Raw genomic sequence first — 26771 nt, forward strand, 5'->3', positions numbered from 1 at the left:
GTTAACTTTCTTACGTAATCTTCCTTACGTAACATTCTCAACTAACGCCACCAACATTAGTATTTTAACCCAAACCACGATCCTACTAAACTAAACCTAACCTGACCTGAAAAGTTGTGTTGGCAAGAAATTAGGGATGCACCGAATCCAGATTTTTGGGGTCCGGCCGAATACCGAATCCACTGGTTAAGATTCTGCCGAATTCGAAACCGAATACCGAATCCTCCTACCATCTTCAGTCCATTAACACAGTAAACACATTAATGAAGTAAACAGTGACTGTCCTTCCTTTGCCGTACCTGAAGTTGCTGCATTTTGGCTGCTGTCTGGAGAGTCCTTCATGCACAACTCGTATTCTTTTGGATGTTTCACAAGCAGATGTTTTAACAGCGGCCATGTTGTGTATCGTTTAGGGTCCTCGCCGCCACGAGACAAATGGGCATTGCAAATTGAACATGTAGCTAGACTTGAATGGCCTTCTTTTTACTGAAAGTACTGCCAAACAACACTTTTTCTGCTCACGAGTTCCATTTTCACTTTCTCACAGCCTACTGCACTGAACAGTCCACCTACGTAAACACCTTCCCGTAATCAACGGGTTAGGGTTAGTCATTACGTCGACCAGCGTAGCGCGCGTAGTGCAAGTGTAGGGTTCCGTGGAAAAAAATTCTAAGGTTCGGGCGAAACCGTACCCAGTCAAAAAGCCCAATATTCGGCAGAATCCGAAGCCGAATCCTGGATTCGGTGCATCCCTGCAAGAAATGCCAGTTTTGTTTGCATTCACAACAGGACTCCCAGAGGAATTAAAAGAGACAGGGGTCCTGTCCACGCTAACACATTACCGTCATATGAGTAGATGACCATGGCCTTCTCATCCTAAAAGCTGTAGCATTCTCCTTCATGCCCATCCATGAAGCTTATAACCACATGAAATGGTCGTAAATGTGAATATTGATCAATGAGCATAAAAAAACAGAGTTCACCGATCAGATTTGACTATGTAAATTCGTATTTAAGGAAACCACTGCAATCTATTTCTTTTTTTTTTACAGTTTGTGTTTTCCCTAAGTGGCAAACAAATCAGTGAATAAATGCAATTTTAGGATGATCAGATCTTAACATGACAGATGTTACTCTTACAACCCTGTCTTTAGCTCTCCTGTTGTAATTCCTTCCCCTTGCCTGCAGGTTATTTAGAAGGAATGAGAATGAGAGAAATTTAAATCTTCCTGTTTGGAGAGAAAGCTGAATGGAATGAGCAGTAACTTCCTTAATGGAAATCGTATATATCTGATTACAGTTCTTGTTTTAGTGCGATGCTGATTTACCAGCCGGCAACAAGATTCAAGATTCAATACTTTATTGCCATATAACTCGGTGCAAGTTGCTAGGAATTTGCTTCAGTGTGCTCATGACAGGACATCAACACAACACCAAAAAACATAGAGCTAATATATACACATATGGTATCCCACATGGGATCACACTTAACACAGGCAGATAAAAAAGGGGACACCCATCACTACATACCTGGATGAAAGTCCAGGAGGCTTAAAATAACAGAAGTCAAGTTTAAAGTGACACGTTGAATGCATAGCGAAAATCCACAACTTTGCAATAAATAGATAAAATACCGCTAGTATGGGTGCCATAAAAAGTAATAATAGAAAACCGGTGTGAAGAAATGTACAATTTATACAGGCACCTTAGGGGAAGCTTTTTTTCATGAGGTGCTGGTACAGAGATGGAGAGCTGTTTAGAGATTTAATGGTGCTGCAGTATGTGCTGTTGAGAAAGCGGGAGGTTCTTGTCTTAATAGCTCTCAGCCTTCTCCCTGATGGGAGGATGGTGAAAAGGGAGTTTGCAGGGTGAGTCTCATCTTTTTGGATCTTTAGGCCTTTTCCGGTGAATACGGGCCTCGTAGATCTCACAAATGGGGGAGAGTTTGCAGCCAATGATTTTTTAAGCTTGTTGACTATCCTATCCGGCTGCAACCTCTGCTGGACAGTTGCCATACCAGACAGTAACAGAAAAAGTAAGGACACTCGTGATGGCGGCTCGGTAGAACTGTAACATCCCCTCACATGCTACCCCAAATTTCCTCAACTGGCGAAGAAAAAAAGCCTCTGATGGGCTTTTTTGGTAATGTTGGTAACGTTATCATCCCATTTTAAAGATGATGATATTGTTGTGCCTAGAAACCTAAAACTGTCCACCCGCTCCACCACTTTACTCCATTGATGTACAAGGGCTGGGATGGCTTCCCGCTTCTGCAGAAGTTGACCACTAGTTTTGGAGACATTTAACTCTAAGTTGTGTTTGGAACACCATTCAATCAGTGAGAGGACCTCATTTCTATAGCAACATCATCATCCCCAGAAATCAACCCCACCACCGTTGTATCATCTGCAAATTTGAACATTTTAACAGAATCAGTATGCGATGTACTAGTATACAACGAAGAGGTGATAAAACACACACGTGGGGGGCACCAGTACTAATGTGCTTGACATTAGAGATCTTATTACTGATTTTGACCACTTGTGTTCTCTGCAATAGGAAATCCAAGATCCAGTGACATAAGGAAATATGGACCCCCATTTGTTGAAGTTTCTGAAAAAGTTTACTGTGTAAAATTGTATTAAAAGCAGAGCTATAATGTATAAAGAGGACCTTTGCATAGTTGCCTGGGGCCTCCAGGTGCTGTAGAATGGAGTGGAGACATAGGGATACAGCATCCTCAACGGACCTGTTTGCCCTGTATGCAAACTGGAAGGGGTCTAACCTGACCCCATTGGACAGATGTTTACATGATATTCTCTCAAAGATTTTCATTATAACAGATGTTAGTGCTACAGCTCTGTAATCATTCAGGCAACTAATGCTGTTTTTTTTGGGCACAGGAATTATGACAGCAGATTTAAAACATTGAGGGACCATGCATTCCCTCAGAGACCAGTTAAATATGTCTGTGAGGACTGAGGCAAGTTAATCTGCACAGTGCTTGATAGTAGCGGAGGATACAAGGTCAGAACCTGCAGCTTTCCTGCAGTTCTGCCTTTGTAGTAGGAGCCTAACCTCATCCTCCTCTATTACAAAAGGAGGGCTGGGGTTACGTGATGTCATCGATTGTGTGATGTCATCGACATGGTATCTGTACTCATTAAGCCTGTCAGGCAGCTTTGGATCTTCACTGACCACTGGCGCTGTACTTGTATAGTTAGTAATCTGCTTCAGGCCCTCCCATATCCCTCTACTGTCATTAGCCCGTCAAGTTTTCTTTCCAGCTTGTGCCTGTAAAGCCGGAAAGAAAACTTGAGGCTAATGACAGTAGAGGGCAATGAACGGCAATGAAACAAAAAATTCAAACTCCAAGAGACAAGATCTTGCTATTCTCTGTAGACACTTTGCATTGTTTAGCAAAATCTGAATCTAAATCTAACAGTTTATGAAGCCACTTTAATTCGCAAACACACAACTGGCAGTGTTTGCATGGAGGAGGGTCTGCAAAGGGAAGACTGAAACACATACAAACACGTATACGTGGAGATTAACTCGATGCTTTGCCAACATTGTTTCAACTGTGTTGCTAATAGAGAAAAGTCAGGTGACAATTTAATTGAAATTGAAAGAGACAGGAGGGAGAGACAAAGAGAAGAGATGAGTAATGATAGAAGAAAAACGGGGGACACTGCATTTATACAGTATCTGTCACCGTGTGTGTGTGTGTGTGTGTGTGTGTGTGTGTGTGTGTGTGTGTGTGTGTGTGTGTTGCCTCAGGAACAGTTGATGGATTTGCTGCTTGACTGCTCACACAGATTGGTGCCTGCTGTGATGGCAGCCTTGATCTGAAATTACACACACACACACACACACACCCACAGAACTTCACATAATTGGAATTTGTGCGTGTGTGTGCGTTTGTGTGTATTCTTAAGTTGGGACGAGCGGGTGTGTTGCTTCTAGGAGGCCATTTCATAGCACCGTGGAAGGATGGATGAACACAAGGCCAACCAAAGCAACATGAATGAGACAATTGCAAATTAATCAGGTTCAAAACGCTGTGTTTATGCATTCATTAATAGCCATTTATTATATTCTGTGTCATTTTTATTGAAACCATGACAGGGTGGCTGGCAATTGTTATCCTTTTTAAGAACTGGTGAAATGAGAGACAGAACAGATAAACAAAGATAACAGAGATTCATTTATACAGCTTAGTGAGAGTTCTGTGTTACTTAAGAGTTTGATGATACGTTCTGCTAATTGAGGCAGTTGGAGTAGACGAGGGAATGATCTTGACGTTTTTTTTGGAGATAATTCCCCCTCCCCACGCCTCTAAATCAAGTCCATGATTGAGATTAATGTGTTGGCTTTACGTTTGTGGTGATGATGTGTGTTTTGTTTAAGTGGGCTGAAGCGTAGAGGAGATTTTCGGAGCAACAAGACAGGTTGTGCCAACTTGGCAACGTTACCACAGGAAATAACAGCAGGTAGTGCGGGGAGTAAGATGCTGTGGGTGTGGTGGAATTTGCAGAAACACCATGTCGTGGTATGATGAGACAAAAGGGATAAGAGACAGAATAAAGGTTAAATAAAAATAAATAAATAAAATAATAACTTGGACAACATACGGGCATTCCTTGGTCACACGCCAGGGGACGAGAATATTCGGCCAGACTCTAATCACCAAATCTGTTCATTTATGAATATATGTTTGTGTCTCTACAGATTAAGGGAGTCTAGGCAGCTGCGTGGTAATGGAATGTTTTGTTCCAGGTCTCCTTTTGGAGGACGGTGGAAACAGGGTAAAGGGGGCCTCACACACTTTAACATACAGTACATCCCAGAGAAAGATAGACTCATTGGAGATTTTAGACCCCTTTTAGGGAGGCTCAAAGCTTTTAAAAAAAATCTATTTTAGTGCTTCAAGTGAGAGTTTGCACACAGACAGAGGTTAGTTAGTGACAGAGGACAAACAATTACAGGTTCAAAGGGCTTGTAACAGGTTTAATATCCTGTGTGTTGTTCTCCGATGCACCTGTTAGAAAGGGTTGTGAGGAGGTTGTGCCAGACTTTCACCTTTGGTTGAGGTGGGGGGGGGTATAACACTTTTGCGAGGCACCGTGTCACGTTCTCACTAAAGGTCTGATCCTAGAATCGCCCATGGATAGACTCCACTGCATTTTAGGTGAGCATCTTTTGTTTTGGCGCCATCAATATCTTGGCATAACAAACTTGACCGCTTGAGCGAGAGATATTATATGCATCTTGGGGAGACAGAGAAACCTCAAAGTTGAGTTGGGGATGGCACTACAGGATAACACATTGTGGTTAAACTGTAATTTGTGGCTCATTTATCCTCGATCGAGTTCAATAAATGCTTCTGTATGAGTCAATAAAGTCTCCCGAACCTTCATGCATCCAGAAGTCGTCCAGAGTATTTCTATAACAATGGGTTGTGAACTGACTAGAAACGCGCAGGTTCTCCACTGCAAAACAATATTTTTTTTTAAATGAAAAAGCATTTTAATGTAGAAATCGGCAGTAGCTAGCAATTGATTGGTAGGTGAAATTCAGTATTGTGAAGTTGTATGCTATGTGAGGCAGGAATTCAATTATTTACTATAAAAGTATAACTAAGATTCATACATATACTTATTAAATTGTAACCACAACATGCAGTGATAGGCCATTACCCAGGATGACTAGGCCAGCATTCAGCTTCTTTAATCCAAAGAACAGGTAAAACAAAATTACCTCGCAGGTACCAGTTGGTTCAAAGTAAAGCAAAATATATCATTCACCAGAAAAACAGCAGATGTACTGACTACTATATTAGAATGGTTCTCAACCAAACATCCACATCAATAAATCAAAAATAATTGTCCAACACCCCTCTTATGGGTTCGAACCAACCTATGAAAATAATACAATTAAGGAACAGTCATGTTCTGTTCAAATGAGTCACATAAATAACATTCCTGATATGAATATAGCGTATAGCAAACATACTGGAGTCCTGTCGCAGGACACAACTTTTCTAGTCGGACAAATTGTGTGGTTAGTTTCACTTTCATTTCTGATATTTTATACATTAATACTGTTGGCCTACATACCTTAGTTTGATTATAAGTTATTTTATGTGCATGTGAGTGAATATTGGTGTGCAAATGAGTTTCTATGTTCCGTTCATTGTCTCGATGTGCTGTACGGCCATCATGCAAGTGCGTGAAATCGTCTGCGGAGGAGAGGGGGAACAGAATACTCTCATGTTACAAATAGACTTGTGTCCATTGGTGGTTTTGTCACAATGGATTTGGAAAGAAATTATCCTTTGATTTTCCAAATAATTTCATATACAAGCACATAAAACACAAGAAATCTTTCTTTCTTCCTTCTGTAGTGGAGCTTCGGGGAGCAGCAGTGAATCAGAGAGCAGCTCCGAGTCGGACACAGACGAATCAGAGAGCAGCTCCAGCGACAGCGAGTACAATCGGGCCTCCCGCACACACACTCCAGAGGTAGGATGACAGGTGAAACTCTGTGTGCACACAGTGAATAACATGAGTTTGTGGATGAAATGCATGGAATGTGTAACTTAAGGAAACTTTTATTTTTACGTGAAGAAACAAGCCAAATTCATTGTTTTTTATAAAAGGAAACAGCTGTGTAACAAATGTCACAAATCTCTAATGCAATTATAATATTCCGTATTATGTGTAACGGATTGCGAAATGTAAAAAATAAGTGTATATTTGTATGTAATTATGGCTCGATGGTGTTTTAAGCCCCCAACGTCGACTTCAAGGCAGCGCTGTGACTGTCTACTTCAAGACACCTAACCCTAACCATTGCCTAATCCTAGTGCCTTCCAGGCAGCGCTGCATGGAAGATGACGTTGGGGGCTTAAAACACCAAACACCGTAATTATGTCTATAGATTTGTATGTTTGAGCAGCTGTCTCAGTGTTACATCACATTGCAGTAATTCATTCATTCATTAGCCTGGCTCTACAGATGTACATTGCTGAGATAACGATCCGGCGCGTAATTAATCATAATCATTGAAACAAAACGCACATCCTCACCACAATCATTAATCATTAATTACACGCCGGATGTCCCTCCCTTTCCGATATCTCCACTATCTATTTTGCAAGGGCATCGTCGCTGCATCCGGGGCACAGCACCGTCCCAGGTTGTGATTGTGTTTAAAGAACTACTTAAAAGCCAGAGCGTTTTTTCCCCCTATCACAGAATAGATAAGCGGTGTAGCCAGATCATACTCCAGCACTGATATACATTAGCACCGAGCAGATAGTTCTAGTAATACGAGAACACGCAACTTAAAATTGGATATAACCGTGCGCCCGGGTAGCTCAGTTGGCAGCCTGGGTGACACCAGACCCTTCTCAGTTGTAACTGAGAGTGGGTCTGGGGAAGGTTCATTCACAGCTCATTTCCAAAGGGGTGTCACCAATGGACGCCACTCAAATGTCTCTGGGCGCAATTGGATAGTCCTTCAACCAATCAGAACAACGATCTGGGTGACGTAGCAGCGACAGCGGCATCAACGGGTTGCTGCGCTTCGGTAGCCGTCATGTTGAATGTAAACAAGAAGCTGCTCGCCGTTGCTGCGCTATCGTCATCATGTAAAGTCCGCCTCAACGGTTGGGATTGGTGCCTCGATTTGGAAAAATTGGAAATGGGCTTGAATGGGCTCTTGGCCGGACTGACTTGCAGAGCAAATCTCAAATTTGCCGGAAGTTCGTCAGGGTTTCCCCAGATAGCTCAGTTGGTAGAGCGGGTTTACTCCTTGACGCAGCAGGGCCAGGTTCCACTCCAACCTGTGGCCCTTTGCTGCATGTCATTCCCCCTTTCATGTCTTCAGCTGTCCTGTCAAAATAAAGGCTGATTTATCTTTAAAAGAAAATAATTAACCAATTTTACATGTTACCAATTGTTCAATAAAAAGTCAAACCAGTTGCCATCTGCATATTTCTAGCCCCAGGTCGGAGAAAACCAATCATTACTGGAGTCAGGTTTTGAGGTAACATTAACTTTTGTTACAGAAATCCCAATCATGAAGCAATCATTCAACAATTGGCACTAAACTATATTCACAGTGTCCTATGTGTCTCCAGCTCTGACAAGTGCCTCCGATTTAGTTTACATTTCACAAAGAGACAGACACTTTCACTGGCTTTTCTTTGTTCACTCTGATTCACCACTATTTTATTCAGAGTGTGTCTGACTGCCTGTACGTTAAATGGTCTCTTCCCACGGTCTCTGGGCGGTGTTCTAAAAGCCATAAAACTCCAACTGCAGAGAGCTGAATTATACAATTATTTATCACATTATTTTAATGACTCAACCCTGCCTGGATTCAAAGGCTTATGCAGTCATACCCACTGAGAGCAAGAGAGAGAGAGACATGCAGAAAAAGAGGAAGAAAACCATGTAGTAGCACATAACACATATGCAACGATATGTTAAAACAATCCAAAACACAACACATAAATGGAATAAATAGAGCTACTTCCAGATCTCATTTTAAAAAAAAATCTGCCTACAAGAAAAAAAACTGCTTGTAAAACGTCAAAGAAAGTCACATCTGTAACTTCCCTTGAGGTTTTCAGATTAAACGTTATGTTGCTATGACAGTGGCACTATAGATATTACCATCCTAGTCTATATATCCACGACCTTCCACTTCCGGGATTGCTCCGTTACCGCCGGAAATTCCGCCGGATGTCCTTCTTTTTGGCCGGATGTCCGTTAGCTTCTGCTTTCTTTGTGTTGGTGATTTCTGAAGACTATGGTTAACTGCTCCTTAGATCTCTGCAGGGTCAATCCAGACAGCTAGCTAGACTATCTGTCCAATCAGAGTTTTCTGTTGCACGACTAAAACAATCTTTGAACGTTCACATGTTCCAAAGCCTGGGTGACACCAGACCCTTATCAGTTGTAACTGAGAGTGGGTCTGGGGAAGGTTCATTCACAGCTCACTTCCAAAGGGGCGTCACCAACGGATGCCGCTCAAATGCCTCTGGGCGCAATTGGATAGTCCTTCAACCAATCAGAGCAACGATCCGGGTGACGTAGCAGCGACGGCGGCATCAACGGGTTGCTGCGCTTCGGTGGCCGTCACATTGAATGTTAACAAAAAGCCGCTCGCCGTCGCTGTGCTATCGTCGTGTAAAGCCCGCCTCAACGGTTGTGATTGGTGCATCGATTTGGAATATTTGGAAATGGGCTTGAATGGGCTCATGGCCAAACTGACGTGCAGAGCAAATCTCAAATTTGCCGGAAGTTCGTCAGGGTTTTTCCAGGCTACATGTTGCAATGCGAGACTTCTACCATCTTAATAAAATGGAGGTGTTGTGTATTGACTTCTGAAGTTTTTTTCCATGTAGCCTGAGCCCCCCTCCGCCAACAAGTGGCAACTGGACAGCTGGTTGAACAAGGTCCAAGCTCAAACCAAACCCCTGGTTACCCCACAGAAAGAACATGGCACAGGTTGGTAGGGACGGGTACATCTACTGTGTCAACTATGGTATTTAATAAAAAAATAAATAAAGAATCTGTTTTGATCTGGAATACATTTTCTGATCCAATGGTCTTCTGGCCAGGCTCCATTACCCAGGGTCCGGGGACTTTCTCTCCAGGGAATGGAGCACCAGGAGTGGGTGCGGCCGCCAAGACCAAGCCCTGTGGATCCAGCAGCACCCCTGTTCCAGCTGCACCAGCGGTGGAACACAAGGATACAAGGGGAGCCTTCTGGTAGGAGCTACAACTGAATGTGTTGGAAATTTGCAAAAATAGCTTTGTTAAATACATCTGTTGGATGAAATAGTAAATGAATGAATTCCACACTGACAGAAGGATCAGTCAATTTGTAGGCCAGTGGTGGAAGAAGTATTCAGATCCTTTACTTAAGTAAAAGTACTAATGCCACATTAAACTGCATTAAACATATTACTTAAGTAAACGTACCTGTATGTATCATCAGGAAAATGTATTGAACGTAAAACTACTTAATGCGGAAAAATCTTCACATTTTAGAAGCTGGAAACAATCCAAACAGTTCTGTCAATCAAGTGTTTGATCGTCTGATCATTTCTCCTGTACATCGATGGGTAGTTTAACCCCTTGACGCCTGAATTTATTCACAATTATATAAACAAAATATTATGTGTGTTTCTGGCTCCAAGCGTATGCTAAATTAAGTTGAGATTGTTAATTTGTCTATAGCATATGGAATAGATATACATTTAGGTATGATGCAAATTAGCGACAACAGGCATTATGGTAAAATTCTTTACAAAATGGTAAAATTAATAATACACATAGTAGATTTCATTCATGTCACAAAGTTGTTAGAACTTCTAAACTGTAAATGACAAATACATGGATCTTGACAACGGCAAGAGAGAAAGGAAACACTCTCCGACTCCCTAACATTGACAGTAGTTTCTTTAGGGTTAGGGGTAGGGTTAGGTTTAGGGGTAGGATTAGGTGTAGGGGTAGGGTTAGGGGTAGGATTAGGGTTAATTTCGCTTATGTGAACCGGATGTATCTCCCACTCCGACCGGTCCTACGAGAAACCAGTGCATGCAAAAGGTTCCTAGGTATGTATCGCATGTAAACAAACCGGCATTGGGGGGAATACACACGCTATCTCGCCTGCAGTCGGAATGGAAGGGGTTTGATGCAAATTAGCTGCAGTCGGCGTTAAGGGGTTAATTTAAAATAAAACATCAAATTTTATAAACTACGTGTGTTTTGTGTGCAAAAATCTTAATGTGTAAAGTAACTAGTAACTAAAGCTGTCAGATGAATGTAGTGGAGTAAAAAGTACAATATTTCTCTCTGAAATGTAGCTGAGTAGAAGTACAAAGTGGCACGAGCAGCTTAAATTCGTACTGAAGTACAGTACTTGAGTAAATGTACTTAGTTACATTCCACCACTGTTGCAGGCAACAACTGACAAAAATGTGTCTCTAACCATAAAAAGACAAATCAATTCCTGCTTCCTGCAGCCCAGGCAGAGAGAAGGCCAAGGCCAAGCTCAGCCAGAAGGCCTCGGGGGAGGGCCAGAGGCCAAAGATGAGGATGTCACCGGGCCTGTTGTCAGCGCCAGAGGTCCCGACCCCGAGAAGGATCACCACGGGGAAAAAACAGCCCAGACGGACGGAGAGGTCCAACAGTGTGGAGGATAATCCGAGCCAGACGTGGAGCAGAACGAATCAGCATAGGTAAGGGAGGGAGGACAACAACCCCCCCTAAAGTAAAATACAAAAAAAAAGGAAAGAATGAGAGAGAAAAAAAGAAAAAAAAAGAAAAAAAAAGCCAAACAAAAATTACATACAATATCAAAACATCAGAATTAATACGAAAGGTAAAATAATATTAGGAGTTACATGGGTTTAAAATGAAGAACAAATCTTATTTCTTGACTATTAACTTATATATTACAAGCTACATGTCACTTGTTATTGGTAAAATGATTACAATTACTGTTAAGGCAACACTGTCACTTAGTATGGAGAGCGTACAGAGGCTCCAGTGGATCACTGAGCTTTTTGGCAGCTATCCACTGAACACTGTCACTCCCACATCTGTTGTGAAAAATGCTCCGATTGAGTAGATGCCATGCCAACCTGGCCGCTCAGCTTGATGTTAGGCTAATTGGAAGGAAAACACAGACTTCCTAGCTTGGTTTTTTTATTCTTTTACTCTCTCTCTTCCCTTCCCCTTTTCCATTTTGAAGCTTTCCACATCCAAACAAGTTTGGCTACATCCAAACAAGTTTGGCTAGAATGCATGCTGTTTTCAATTATTTCATGCTGTCTTGTAGTTTTCTTTCATTTTAATGCACATTCACCCCCCCACGGATTGTGACGCGTCCTTGTGTTTTTCTCACTGCAGCCCTGCAGCTAGGGAGAAGGACCTGTTGCCTCCCCCTGGAGCTTCAAAACCCCCTGAGGCCACGAAGCAAACCCCCCAGTGGGAAGACCGCCCCCAGGAAAGAACCTCGCAGTGCCACCAACTCAAACAGCAACACAGTGACTCCACCAGCGGCTCTACAGCCAACCCCCGTGCCAATACCTGCCGTCACTGTAAACCAGGTTAGTTTGGTGGGTGTGGGATGCACATGTGTGAGTTTGTGTGTAGGGGGGGGGGGAGGAAGAAACTCTCTACATAAGAGAGTTTCTTCATATTTCTTCTCAGTGATGGCTTGGTCGCTCATAATAATACTAATCTCTCAAAATGAATCCAGTAATTATTTATGACTGCTAGGATGCTAATCCAACAATCCCCTTTTTCATTCACATGACTTCCTCATGGAAGAAGTGCATGACACAAGCACCTTGGGACACTTCACGTCATCAACATCTGGAATATGCAAAGAAACCGAGTGCTGCACACACGTAACACTGTCCGTGTATCCTGTAATGATCGCTACACCCTTATTGTCTCCGGATGATTTGTCAAAGCCATAAAAATTCCACGGGATGAAAACTGTATTATTACACAACTATTATGGCTCAACACTGACTGATTTAATCGAAATATGGAAAGTAAGAGAGGGAGTCCGAGAGAACTGAAACCATCGACCGTCGTCTCAACCTGTAATGAGTGAACACTCTGTGGTTTTATGAAGATTAGGGAGTTTTGGGGGGGGGGGGAGAGAAAGAAACAGTCATAATGTAGACAGTACAGTAGACAAATGGAAAAGGAGGATTGTATAACATCATGAATGGCCACAGAAGATGAAAATATCATTAAATAGGGAAAGTGGTGTTTTTCTAAATAAAATTAATTTAAAGCTATAGTGCGTAGTTTCTGGCCCCATGAGGAATTCAAAGCAATGACCACAAAGCTGTTGGCGCGTCCACGTGATACAAGCCCCCCCACCCCAACCTCCTCCACGCAGGTGCTAGTAGCCAAGGAGGACACGGAGGATCAAAAAAACATGATGGATCCTTCAGAAGAGGGAATTATCTCGAGTTTCTGCGCGACAATCGCCGGATGCCACAATCTTCTGAACATAGTCATACTGAGAAATACTGAGAGAGTTGTGTGGAGCTGGTCTTAATTAGCTTTGTAGCAACTCATTTGGCAATGGCACTAAAGCTTTAATAACACCAAATTCAAATGAAAACAAAAGTAGGTCAAAATGTCATTGTCAACAAAGACTCCACAGGATATTGTTAGTAGTTTCTATATAAGTCCATAGTCATAAAAAATCCTGTAAATTTTGACTTTATGAAACTCAAGAGAAGTAAAGTTGAGAGAGATGAATCCACACGCACGAAGAAAAGAAGGGAACCAATTCACACAACATACTCCAGATACATACTCCATTTATTTTAGGATGTGCCATGTTTTGATCTTTATTTGAACTTTATGACCCCGGTGTCTCCGATCATAACATCTGTTTGCTTTGAAAAACACATTTACTTTGTGTTTTTTTATGCTGTCATTCTGAAAAAAAAAATGCTTAATAAAAAAACTAAGGGAAATCAACAGACTGCCAGTCATAATACTGAAACAAAGAAAAATGCATCGGGGGCATCAACAACTAGCTAACGGCCGCTCATCTTACAGGCTTAGGCTTCCTGCATACTGCCTGCGTGGCGTGAGCGTGGCGTGAGCTTGGCGTTTCTGCTGCGTGGCGTTTTCTATGTCTTTACACACCAGAAACATGTCTGACGCGGCGCTGCTGCCTGCGCTCTGTACACATGGATGTTTCCCATTGATAAAATGCACTCAAGCAGTAGCGTACTTCATATTAAACATAAATATATACTGATTTTGATTACAGCAAAGACAATGTCGGCAGTATTGACGGCAAAATAGGCTACAGAATATTTCGTTGAAAATCAATAATTTTTTTTTTTTTTTAAATTACATTTATATCTGCATTTATGTCAAAAACATGAAAATGTCATTTATTAAATGTATTCATGTCAAAATTACATATAAACATCTTTTGTATTCTATTTTGCCTGTAAACGCTTCCAACACGCTTGAAAAATAGGCGTCGGTCCTTTTTCTAGCATGTACGCGTTTTCGCCGCGGCTCGAGCCGGGCCTGAGACGCGCGTGTCACGCAGGAAGTGTGTAGGAGCCCTTAGGAAACAGCCCTGAGAGTGATGTGCCTGACCCTGACATGTGCCACCTCTGCAACAGCCGGCTGAGGCTCAATCACGCTCACAGGCTTCACTTTGATTCATTCTCACATTTAATTCATTATTTAATGCCTACTTATCAACTTCGCTTCAGAAAAATCAAACAAAGGACAAAAGAATAATTCCACATATGCCACTATGAGGCTTTTAAAAAATTACACTTAACTCTGAAGGTCTGTCATTTCACATCCGTTGTATCGTGGTTGAGTCTACATTATTCAGGTGCACCTGAGAGGTGCATTGCACATAATCTGATGTCGACAACAACTTGTGGTACCAGGTACTTTCCTCTATTTAGGCCACGTACACACGTACCAAAACAAATTTTTTGTCCTCTGTCTTCCCTGGAACTGTGTCAAAAAAAGTGTGCGTCCAAACGGATCCATTTGTAAAAGACTCAACGTGCTACTTCATATTCCAGGCCTATAGGTGGCGTTGTTTCTGCTACAGAAGTTCACCAAACACGGAGAAGAAGAGCATAGTTTTCAGTCACTCCCGATCATAACATGCTAGACTATAATAACTTTCACCACTGCTCATTTTATAAAGGCCACCACAAGAAAACGTGTCTTTGTTTGCATTGTATAATGTGCTGTTGGACTGCTTTTTATTTTGCAATTCTGTTTGCCATCGGACATGTTGCAGCGCACTAGCTAGCACAGCTAATAGCGCGCAAAGTTAACTCTGCTAGCTAATATCGGCAGTCAAACAAACATCAATGATCCAATGTCTTAAAAAAAAAAGTTACTATAAAAGTTACTATAATCCGTTCAAGGAGTTGATAGGCAGACAGATTAGCTAGCTAGTTGATAAGTTGTCTACTTCCACTTTATAAACAGCTAACCATAGCAGTTAACGTTACGTCATTTTAGCGATGTTTAACGTTAGCTACATAACGTTAAAGGTCTAGGGGTGTGACGATGACATCATCGATACGCACGTATGCGGCTTCGCCATCCAAACGAAGCCAAAAGTAAGCCGTTTTGAAATTTTTTCACCCTGCACGTACCACGTGTGTGCATATTTAAACAGAGTGACAGTGTAAATGAAAAAATAGATAGAGACAACAAAACGGAACGAATCAGAGAGGCGAACGAAAAGTTGTGTCCTGTTCTCTTTATTGATTTTATACTTTACAACCAGTAGAACATGTTGGACCAGTCCAATATGTAAACAGTAAACCTTGTGTTGTATTTGTTATGAATTTATTTTGATGAGTTTTCCCATAACTTTTGTAATTTTACATATGTTTAAAAATATCTAAATTAATATCGAAATATTCATAATCGATATCGCAATATCACATTTTGTCATCGTCATTATCTCGCTCGTCTCTTTTCTTTCTCTGACATTTTAAAATTTTAAACTGCCTCTGAAAACGGGCAAATCTCAATGAACATCCTTATTTGGCTCTAGTCTCTCTCTTTGTCACGCCCCAACATTTACATAGGCTACACCACTGATCTGAGATCAGGTAGTCTTCTGAATCTAGGTCACGCAGATCTCAGAAATGTTATACATTGTTCATCTACTATTTTACCTCCAAATTCACTTCTGAGACTTGTTTATGAAAGAAATAAACTACGTAGAGGTCAAACGTTTGGACACACCTTCTCATTCAATGTGTTTCTTTACTTTCATGACTATTTACATTGTAGATTCTCACTGAAGGCATCAAAACTATGAATGAACACATATGGAATTATGTACTTAACAAAAAAGTGTGAAATAACTGAAAACATGTCTTATATTTTAGATTCAAAGTAGCCACCCTTTGCTTTTTTTGATAACTCTGCAAACCCTTGGTGTTCTCTCAATGAGCTTCATGAGGTAGTCACCTGAAATGGTTTTACCTTCACAGGTGTGCCTTGTCAGGGTTAATTAGTGGAATTTTTTTCCTTATTAATAAAAAAGCAAAGAGTGGCTACTTTGAAGAATCTACAATATAAGACATGATTACAGTTATTTCACACTTTTTTGTTAAGTACATAATTCCATATGTGTTCATTCATAGTTTTGATGCCTTCAGTGAGAATCTACAATGTAAATAGTCATGAAAATAAAAAGGAAACATTAAATGAGAAGGTGTGTCCAAACATTTGGCCTGTACTGTACGTGGAGGTCAAATATGGGCCGTTTTACGAAAATTGATGGCTAATTGCAAATTTTGTCCGACTGTATGTCGGAGTTCAGCGGCCGGTGCTGCCTGTGTAGCTGCCTCGCCGCCGGGCCTGTCCTCCTTCACAGAGCCCGGCCTGCTGTGAGCTAGATGGAGATCTGTCACGGCCAGCAGCCCACAGTGCTCCAAACCCGTGCAAAGTCACCGTTTCTGGGTTACTGGACTACCAAACGCCGGTTCCCTGACTGAGCTCCAGGACCTGCAGCTCGATGTTCTCCCTCCCCTCTTCCTGCTAAATGGCCGTTGTGTGACTGAGAGCGCGGTCAGCGAGCTTGTTACGCCCACAATCTCTTACCACAGGTTCCAGTTAATCTTATAATGGATATGTGTGTTAGCTAAGCTTTGTAAGACCTTACGGTAGCTGTGATATACATGCTGTGACGAAATTTGCCCTGGTTATGGATCCCAGGCTTTCTCGTCAGACTGTGTGGAGCTTATGAAGTCCGACACGTCTTACCAAATTTTTAATTAGCCATACATTTTCGTAAAACGGCCCATATTTGAGCTTTATATAGTTGATTTCTCGCATAAAAAACTCTCAGAAGTGAATTATGTGGTTCGCTCAACCAATCACCGCGCAACTCATCTAAATATTCATGAGAATACAATATTTGGAAGAAAAGCTCTTGTTACAAATAGGCCCATATTCACAGGGTAGTTCAAGCTGCTGTAGGTAAGATTGTGAAGATCCAGGACTTTGCCAACAAATTTGAACAATGACAACTTCTCAGTCCCTCCAAACCGTCTCCTAAGCCCCTCCCACACAAGGGGGTTTGACAGAACTGCATGTCAGACAACATTTTCAATAACTAAAACACTAACACAATGTTAACTTTACTCACCAACATAACTCACCAACAGTAAAACGATGCTAACTAGCAGGCTACCGTTAGCCATTTCAGCATCATATCTGACCGACCATTGTGCAAACGTTACTATCATCCTCACCAACGTAGCGTTGTGGACTTTTGACTGCTAATAACCAAGTGAAAGATAAATAATTCGTGGTAATTATGTTACCTGTCGAAGGGAAATGTGGCTACATCAGCATCGTTCTTCAGATCTTTAAAATCCCGGAGCTCACGCCACCTCTGAAAAGCCACTTCATCACCCGAGTTTTGGGAAACTTTTCTGCAGCTTGTGCGCGGGGGAAGGGGGAGGGGAGCTATATATGCGTGTGCGTGCCTGAGCAATGATTGACACGCAGATAGATCCCCCCCCTGTGGCCCTGATTGGAGAAAATCAACCGGGAGCGGTGGAATTTTGTCAATCGCACTACAGGCTGTAGGTGGTGTCAGAGGAGCTGGATTTTTTTTATATTACATAATTCATGTAGTTCTACTGGAACATAGGGTCAGTTTCAGCAAATATGACAGAAAGTTACTTTTATAAGACTTACCTACTGCATCTTTAAGGGCCCAAAAAATAGCAAGCGAGCCATTTTCAGCCCAACCAATGTTACATACCCTATTAGGAGACCTTAAGGAACAGTGTGAAATACCCTATATAATCATTATATCACCCCTTTAACAATTAGTCAAAATAATTCATAATTTCTGCTTTTTTAAACTCAAAAATTAGGTATAATGTCATTTAAGTTAGGTTTATTGGCCATTAATGAAACAAAGTGTTGAAAAAAGCAAGAAAAACATCCAAAAAATAATAATAATCATTTAAAATTTTGTCCCAGAAGGACAAGAAGTTCATGGTCAACAGGAAGATGACACTGGGGTTAAAGCTGCCCTCAAGTGCGGTCGGAAACGTCCAAATCTATAAACGAGCTGACGGAAAACGGTTATTGTGAAATATAACGTTTACTTGTTTGAGGGGTTTAATAACACAACAATATGTCGCACTAATGGACTGTTTGTTATGTGACGCTCCCACCGCCGCACAACACCTCAGCAAGTGCTCTAAGTCTACACCTGCACCAAGCTGAAAAACTCCGCCTGTGCTGTCACGACATGTGATCCGCTGCCAGCCGTAGCTGAGCAGAACAGCTGGCAGGACCGCTAACGTTGGTGTCGACAGTGAGAGATCTTTCCAGAAAACACTGCTGAAACTTCTGCTCAAGAAAGGAATAGCTTTTGTCAGCAGTCCCATTATAGTACAGGGGACAGTTTTTCTTTTCTTTTTTTAACAAAAGAAAACCTGCCGTTTGTTTGAAAATGGATTATGCAGATGGCAACATGCATTGGAATGACTCCAAAAGTTTGAGAAAAACTGCCGCGTGTCTGCCAAGCGAGTGGAACGTTGGCAGTAATTTCTTGGCTGCGTCCACCTGTGTAGTTGCTTTCTCATGTCGATTCTGCGACTTACTTGTTTTGGTCTCAAACAACAATCATTGATGATTTCCAATCTAAAATCAAGCATTCAACATCTGAGGGACTATTTTGATCGGCTACAAAACGGGGTCAGAGATGCAATTGTAACTCTGCAGATATATCAAGAAAATAAACTAAACAGACACAGGCAGGTTCTGCTTGCTGGCGTGCGTCATTCCCACACATCCTTCACACAAGACGAATGTCAGGATGTTGAATTGCGGATGCACAAACAGCTATAAGACAGTTTATTCACTTATAGGATAAGGCTGGGTGATATTTTTTATTTTTCTTATCATCAACAAATCCTATCAAAAGATGAAAACCAACAATGAATCAATCCTACTAACAAGTATTGTGTGTGTAGCCAAAGCCAAATACGTGTATATATATATATATATATATAAACGTAAGTATATATATACGTATGTATATATATCTATATCATCTATAGAGCACAATTTGTATTAATCCGCAGCAGTAAGTAATCCCCAACAAATGCACCTTTTATAACAATGTTTTTTTTTTTAAACTACAGTTTAAAGTTTTTTTATTTGCAAAACAGGGACCCTGCAGAAAAAGTTTGGGAACCACTGCTTGCGTGTAACATCCGGAGCACATGGAGACAGAAAAGGTGGACAGAACAAGAGAAAAAGTGTTGGTGGTGTGATTTGTGGTGTGTGATTTGTGAACTGGGGCATCCACGATGTCTTTCGTGATATCACGATAGCTGTCGAACATCGCCGATGGATCATCCGTCAGCCCCACAATGCAGCAATCGAGGCTGAAAACCATCGCTGCCACCAGTGAGGAGAAACTTTGAGTCGAATGATCTGCGATAAAGAGAGACTTTTCTCTTTTTGAAACTCTGCCGTTACATCTGAGAAATAATTCTAAATAGAAAAAGGCATGTTTTAATTTGCATTGACAAACATCAGGCTGCCTGCGCTGCAGTTGTGTGCCTGGTGTGCAGTGAATCCCACTGACATACAAAATTAGACAGTCAAACATGTTTCATTTCACTTCACACATAGCCTGTTCTGCCCAATTTGCATGATATTATCACATGCTGTATCTTTAGCTTCCCTGATTACACTTTCTGTCAACTGCAGGTTTTTGTTTTTTCCGCAGGGGCTTAAAAATGTATTGAGTGACATCTTACAAGCCAGATTCTTCCATTGGGATAGCAAAAAGCTCTCTTTTTCATCATGATAGTAGTTTAGTATTTTACATAGTGGTGGATCTAGAGAGATTACAAGTTACGTGTGTTTTTGTGTGCCCTTTCCTGATTAACAGACACTGTGATTATCATAGATCGGTGCATATGAATAATTATTCAGCGTGCCAATGTGCTGCTACATACATCAAATACATCAAAATGTGTGGAATAATCGTGAATGGTGTGCTATGTCTTTTCTCAGAGACTCGCCTTTTCACAGAAATTGCAAAAAAACGGTGCTAAATTTCCAACATTAATTCACATTAATGGGAAAACTTTGGGAAATCAAGTTAAAAGAGCTCAAAACCACTCTTCTTTGGGGCCATACCGAGCCTCAGTTGTCAATTTCCCGTCCAGCGCCCACGCCGTTTAAATAGCAAATGCACCTGCGCCCATCTTTTTCGCCCATGGGCGTGCTGGTCTTACAGGGAGGTGTGTTCAGGTGCATCTTGAGGCAGTGGGAAGTGATCACGCCATTGACCAAACCTGGTCTAAAGTACATTTTTTCATTCAATTTCATTGTTATTTTAACAGGATATTAGTAAAATGCGCCTAGGCTTATGCACAGCGCGCGCACACTATACTTGTTACACACACACACACACACACACACACACACAGGGATGGGCAGCAGCACACAAACATGCAAAAGATTACAAATAAAAATATAACGTGAAAATCCGGCATCATAATAGCAATGCGCCAAGGTCCAAAAGCACCTGGCTTTTAAAGGGAATGGGAGATGATCTCTGATTGGTTTATTGAATGTTACGCCCAAAACACACCTATGAATTAATGAAGACATTAGGTACAACCCTTTTGAACCATGCGCCCGGCGCATTGGACCCTTTTTTCCACTGTCAAACTAGCAAAAGTGGATTTGGACACGCCCTAAACGCACCTGCGCCATGCGCTTCACGCCGTGCACTGAGATCGTTAAAATGGGGCCCTAAGAGTTTAAACGGATGACTAGACTTTGGGCTGAATGGGCATTCTGATACCAAGCACGATACGAAATCACTGTTTATGTATCGTCCAATTTTCAGACCGCTTTAGATGTTATATTGTTGAGTTGCTAGAGGGGATGACATGAAGAAGGGGAAACAGCTCACTCCTTTTTGTCATTCTTGTTTCCAAAACAGGACAAGAGGAAACACAGAGGTCCGAGCACCAAAATCACACCCAAGTCCCGGGAATTCATCGAAACAGATTCCTCGTCCTCTGAGTGCCATTCGGATGCAGAGGAAGCCGTCAAAAACCCCCCTCTGCCGCCCCAGGCGACGCGCTCCGCGATGAACACACAGACTCTGTCCAACACGCACGTGCACGCGCCTCTTCTCCCGTGCCTCGGCTCTGCTGTCAGCGTGGGGAGCCTGGGGACATTCGGAGGGAAAGGACTTCGAGTCAAAGACGGTAGCAGTGTGACCACTAATGGTAGCAGCTGTAGTAACAGTAGCATCAGCGCTGGTAGTAACGGCAGCGGCAGTAGCTGTAACTCGCTAAGCATTAGCAACATAAGTGGTTCCTTTGGCACTTCTGTTCCTGATCCCGGAGGGTTAGCAGGACAGTCCAAAGACCCGGAGTCCATGTCCCCGCCTTCCAACATCGGACACGAGGTGCCTCTGTCCCCCTTGAGGGAATACCAAGGGATCCAGAGTTTATGGGTGAAAATTGACCTGAGTTTGCTCGGCAGGGTGCCTGGCCAGGGTTCGGGGGAAAGGTCCATGGTGGGAATGGCAGAAAGGGACGGAAGTGAAGGGAGGGACAGAGACAGAGAGCGACAAGGTGAGAGGGAGAGGATAGGGGTGGCCGAGAGAGAAAGACAGAAGCAGGCTGAGAGAGAGTGGCCCGGGCTGAGAGAGAGGCTGAAGTTACCTAAGGGGGAGAAACAGGAAGAGGAAAATGAGCGATTAGTGCAGGACAGAGAGAGGCAAGGTGACAGAGACAGATTAGCAGAGAGAGAGAGGCAGATGGACAGAGAGGACAGAGAAAGATTGGGGCTTGGGGAGAGGGAGAGGGAGAGGGAGAGGACGACGGGGAAGGACAGAGAGAAGGTATGCCAAGGTGTGGGGGTCCTGGACAACCCCCCTGTACAAGAGCAGAGTAATCCCAGGCTGGCAGGGAGGATGGAGAGAGGAGAGAACGGAGGCAAACACAGGAGGCAGGCAGCTGGAAACATGGTGGTCCCAACAGAGAAACACACCAGCAAGAGCAAGAGGAAACACAAGGCACGGGATTCTCTCTGTTTAAGTCCCTAACCATTTTTTACTCTCAACCTCCCTGTGTCTCTGTGTCCCTTTCTCTCTCAAGTGTAAATACTGTACTTAGATATTGCGTTTTCTGCCCTCTTTATTCCAGTCGGACCACAGCGAGTCATCGGTCAACGGCAATAAGAAGCTGCGATTGGACAAAGACTGTCTGCTCCTCCCACCCTGCATCTCTCCAATACACAACCACAAGAACAGCTCCACAGAGTAAGTAGTACCATACTGTACACAGGACTAAACAGCCAAACAAACGTTTACAATACAATACTAGGTACATTGTGGGTATGCTTGATCCCTATAACAAGTCTGCTGAATCATTTTCTTCCTCAGAAAACATTTAATGAGCTGAGATTTTGGAATCATTTAAAACCTACATTGTTAACATTCCTGCTTGCTTCCTAACTGTCTTCCTCTTCATTGCCTTTGTTGGTGCGTTTCGTGACTATAACGTATAACGTGAAACCGGCAGGACTATAGCCCCTTTCTTGCAAGCATTGCAACCCTGAACTTATCTAGACATTACCTGCAGGAGGTGTGTGTGAGAACGCATATGTCCGAATCAGTTGGAGGGACAGTTGGACAAACGGCCAAGCTCACTAGTACAAAGTCCGTGTAATGTCCGATTGTCCCATGTATGAACAGAGCAGGCCATGGAGCAGGTTTTTGGAATATTTACAGCGATCGAGTGGGCGTGTTAATGATGTTTCTATCATGCGGCTGGCGGGTTAGGTAAAACCGGAAGAAAACATAACATTTCGATAATGTGAAAATGTCTAATTGGAGGGACGACGAGATAAGGGAACTTCTGTTGGTGAGGGCCGATGCCAAAATCGTCAGACAAATTCAAGGAACGGCAAGAGACTGTTTATAACCAAATTACAAACCGGATACGCGTAAACAAAACCGCAGCGTCATTTTTGCGTCACGTCCTGCCTCCTGCAAGCTCCACCCAGGCGCACAAACCAAACCGAGTATTTTCTAGTAAGTGAGAGTGCACCTGACACAAACAATCTCCTGCTGTGTGCTACACGTGTGAAATTGCAACTCCAGACAATTGCCAGACCTGATTCTCTGGACATATGTACACTACCGGTCAAAGGGTTTGGGGTCACTTTGAAAATTCCATTCCAGACAGAATACCAGCTGAGATCAGTTGCATTGTATTTTTAATCAGGGCAGCAGTTTTCAGATTACATTATTTGCTTACATAATTGCAAAAGGGTTTTCGACTGTTGTAGACAGAAGTGGCTGAAGAAATGCTTGAAATTCCATGCTTTTTGGTTATACCTAAATTAAAAGTGGTACAGCTCCCATATACTTTGATACTCAGGGGTGTGCCTGATATCATTGGAAAGGTGATTGATGTGGGTGTGTTTGTGTATTTGAGAAGTGTTGTATTTTGTAGTTTTTTGGCTTTTTTCTTTGCACTTTTCAAATGGAAATAAAAAAAAACGCACAGACATACAGTACAGGTCAAAAGTTTGGACACACCTTCTCATTCAATGCGTTTCCTTTTTATTTTCATGACTATTTACATTGTAGATTCTCACTGAAGGCATCAAAACTATGAATGAACACATATGGCATTATGTACTTAACAAAAAAAGTGTGAAATAACTGAAAACATGTCTTATATTTTAGATTCTTCAAAGTAGCCACCCTTTGCTTTTGTATTAATAAGGAAAGAAATTCCACTAATTAACCCTGCCCTTTTTACAGCCCTAATAATAAATAAATATCTCACTTTTGGTTTCTGACTTTTTCTCAAAGGAGAACACAGGACACGTCATTAACAGAGCAGAAAGTGTGTATGCTATAGCAGACCGGAAAAAAAACAGCAGTTTAATTTCAGTTGGACTTGGAGCCAGAAATCTTCCCACCTGGCCAAGTAACTGTTGAGTCATTGGAAATGTATTCCAGAGGAATATTTGGCAGATATACTGTGTCATTTTGTGCTTTGATGTTGTAAAAGTCTTAACTTATTACCCTTTAAAAGAGCTATGAGAGCTCTCACACGCTTTCCTGCACACACTGGCATCCACTTAAGGATAGACACACACAAATGCACCAAATTAGCATAGTCGTGCGCACAAAAACGCAGGCACACATCAGTTATGCTGTACACAGGCACAAAAGCGCACACACATAACTCACATATTCACTCACACACTACAGCAACTAATTAGTCTTTGTCTCCCTGGTTTTGTATATTATCACTAATGTCGGAGCCCGCGGCGTTGTTCTGCAAGCTCAGCAATATTTCTCGCTGCATCAAACCCCCAGAGTTTCCAGGCAGAGGAAAAACATAAAAATATTATCTGTTGAGTTGCAAACAATATGAGTCACAAGAGCAACAATAAGGCAGCTGAGGGAATACTCATCGATGCTCGAGCTGAGAAGGCAGAACTACAACAATTTTAGAAGGAAAATATAGTTTAGCAACTGCAAATGGAGTCTCAACAAGATAGTTAGACATTGTTAGCTCAGGAGTAGGGTGTCTTAGAATGTACTTTTCTTTGACAAAGTGGATGAAATATTGTGATGGCAAAGAGGAAGTAATCAATGGAAAAAGTCCAACAGCAGTTCAAGGTGAGCTAGGTGGAGTTTGAGTTTGGTTGGAGGAGACAGGGCAGCTCAGAGGATCTGTTTGGCGCAGCTTAAAAAATGGAGGAGGGCCAGCTCTTTAAAAAAGCAGTAAGCAGTAAACAGCAGGACCTCAGGACCCTGACACTTGGTTTGTTTCTTAGGAGCAAGACAAACCATTGTCAGGAGGATTTAAAGGGTAACTTTGGTTATTTTCAACTTGGACTCTATTTTCCAGTGTTGTAGTATTCGAGATCTTGGTCTCGTCTCGGAATCGACTGCATTTTTACTCGGTCTTGTCTCGGATAAAAAGGACTCTGGATTTTATTTCAAGACCAGTCAAGACCACAACTGCAGGGATTTTGATAAATTGCCAGTGTATTGTCTGAATCATGCCTATGTGGTAAAACGTTCAAATGCAACCAATAACTTGACTTATATCTAATTTGAAATTTGTTACCGTAACCCCCCCTCTCCTTGCCCCCCTTAACACGTGCTCCCAAGAAAGTGAATGCGGGAGACAGGAGAAGAAGCTCTGGCTGTTTAACACAAAGGTGGTCTTGGTCTTGACTTGGTCTTAAACCCTCAAAGTCTCGGTCTCGATACACTCTGGTCTTGGTGATGACTTGGTATTGGTTTAGGTGATCTCGTCTACAACACTGCTATTTTCCTATGTTGTTGTGTGTAAGTGACTGATGGAAACAACACTCTTTGTAATTGGTCCAGCATTAAGCAAGAACGCTGCAGACGGCAGCAGCGAAACATGCTACAATGTAGCCTAAGTTAACAGGGCAATTGTGCACAGTTCTAATAAAGTTCACAAAAGTGCTCGTTTTGCCACCGACAGGCTCATATTCTAAGTGTCTGACAACATTATGGAATGGATTTCTATTGAGGTCCACCTTTCTGTTAAACAGTAAGAATCCTTTTTTTATTTTTTTTATTCATAAAAACATCCGCAAAATTGCTACCAATAAAGCAACCAGGAAATAAACAGTAATTTTTGCATCGTAAAATACACTTCATTCAAAGTCGACAGAAACCAAATTAAACTATGAAAATACGTCTTGGGTCGTCTTTACACTTTTCCAACAATCACAATAAGGTATGCACCAAATCCAGATTTTTGGGGTTCGGTCGAATACCGAATCCACTATTTAAGATTCTGCCGAATCTGAATACCGAATCCACTAGTTGAGATTCTGCTGAATCTGAATACCGACTCCTACTCCCATCCTCAAGTCCATTAACACAGTAAACACATTAATGAAACAAACGGTGACTGTCCTTCCGTTGCCGTACCTGAAGTTGCTGCATTTTGGCTGCTGTCTGTAGATTCCTTCATGCACAACTCATCTTCTTTCGGATGTTTCAACCGCAAATGTTTTAACAGCGGCCATGTTGTGTATTGTTTAGGGTCCTCGCCACCACCAGACAAATTGGCATTGCAAATTGAACATGTAGCTCGAGTTGAATGGCCTTCTTTTGACTGAAAGTACTACCAAACAACACTTTTTCTGCTCACGAGTTCCATTTTCACTTTCTCACAGCCTACTGCATTGAACGGTCCACCTACGTAAACACCTTCCCGTAATCAATAGTGGCGTCATTACAGCCCTAATCACAATTCTAGTTTGGGTTGAAATAAACATGATCAGCATTCATCCAGAACCTCTGACATCCAAAAAGTAATCTTTACAGGAATTATAGTAAAAAAACTTGTGATGAATAGTTTCAGGCTGAAACACATCACCAGAGTGGGTGTATGTTCTGTGAAGAGCCACCCACTCTGGTGATGTGTTTCAGCCTGAAACTATGTAAAGTATTTCTGTTAAATGAGGGGCATGGGGTAGCACCATGAAGAATACGCATTATAACGATATGAATAATAAACGTTAAAGGACAATTCCGGTGCAAAATGAACCTAGGGGTTAATAACACATGTGTACCGAGTTGACCGTTCTCTGGGATCTGTTTTCATGTTAATCGAATGTGTCTCT

At 42.0% G+C, this 26771-nt stretch overlaps 1 protein-coding gene across 1 annotated transcript in view; it reads left to right on the top strand.

Annotated features, from left to right (window-relative positions):
* aff2 (AF4/FMR2 family, member 2) overlaps positions 1-26771 on the top strand; it is a 153665-nt gene that overhangs the window by 101580 nt on the left and 25314 nt on the right. Inside the window, exons 9-15 of the mRNA XM_028588832.1 lie at positions 6407-6524; positions 9419-9521; positions 9635-9785; positions 11045-11211; positions 11934-12133; positions 21064-22149; positions 22280-22395. Of these exons, the coding sequence (XP_028444633.1) occupies positions 6407-6524; positions 9419-9521; positions 9635-9785; positions 11045-11211; positions 11934-12133; positions 21064-22149; positions 22280-22395 (1941 nt within the window). The remainder of the gene's footprint in view (positions 1-6406; positions 6525-9418; positions 9522-9634; positions 9786-11044; positions 11212-11933; positions 12134-21063; positions 22150-22279; positions 22396-26771) is intronic.

Source organism: Perca flavescens, chromosome 10, assembly GCF_004354835.1.
Source record: "Perca flavescens isolate YP-PL-M2 chromosome 10, PFLA_1.0, whole genome shotgun sequence".
NCBI lineage: Eukaryota > Metazoa > Chordata > Actinopteri > Perciformes > Percidae > Perca > Perca flavescens.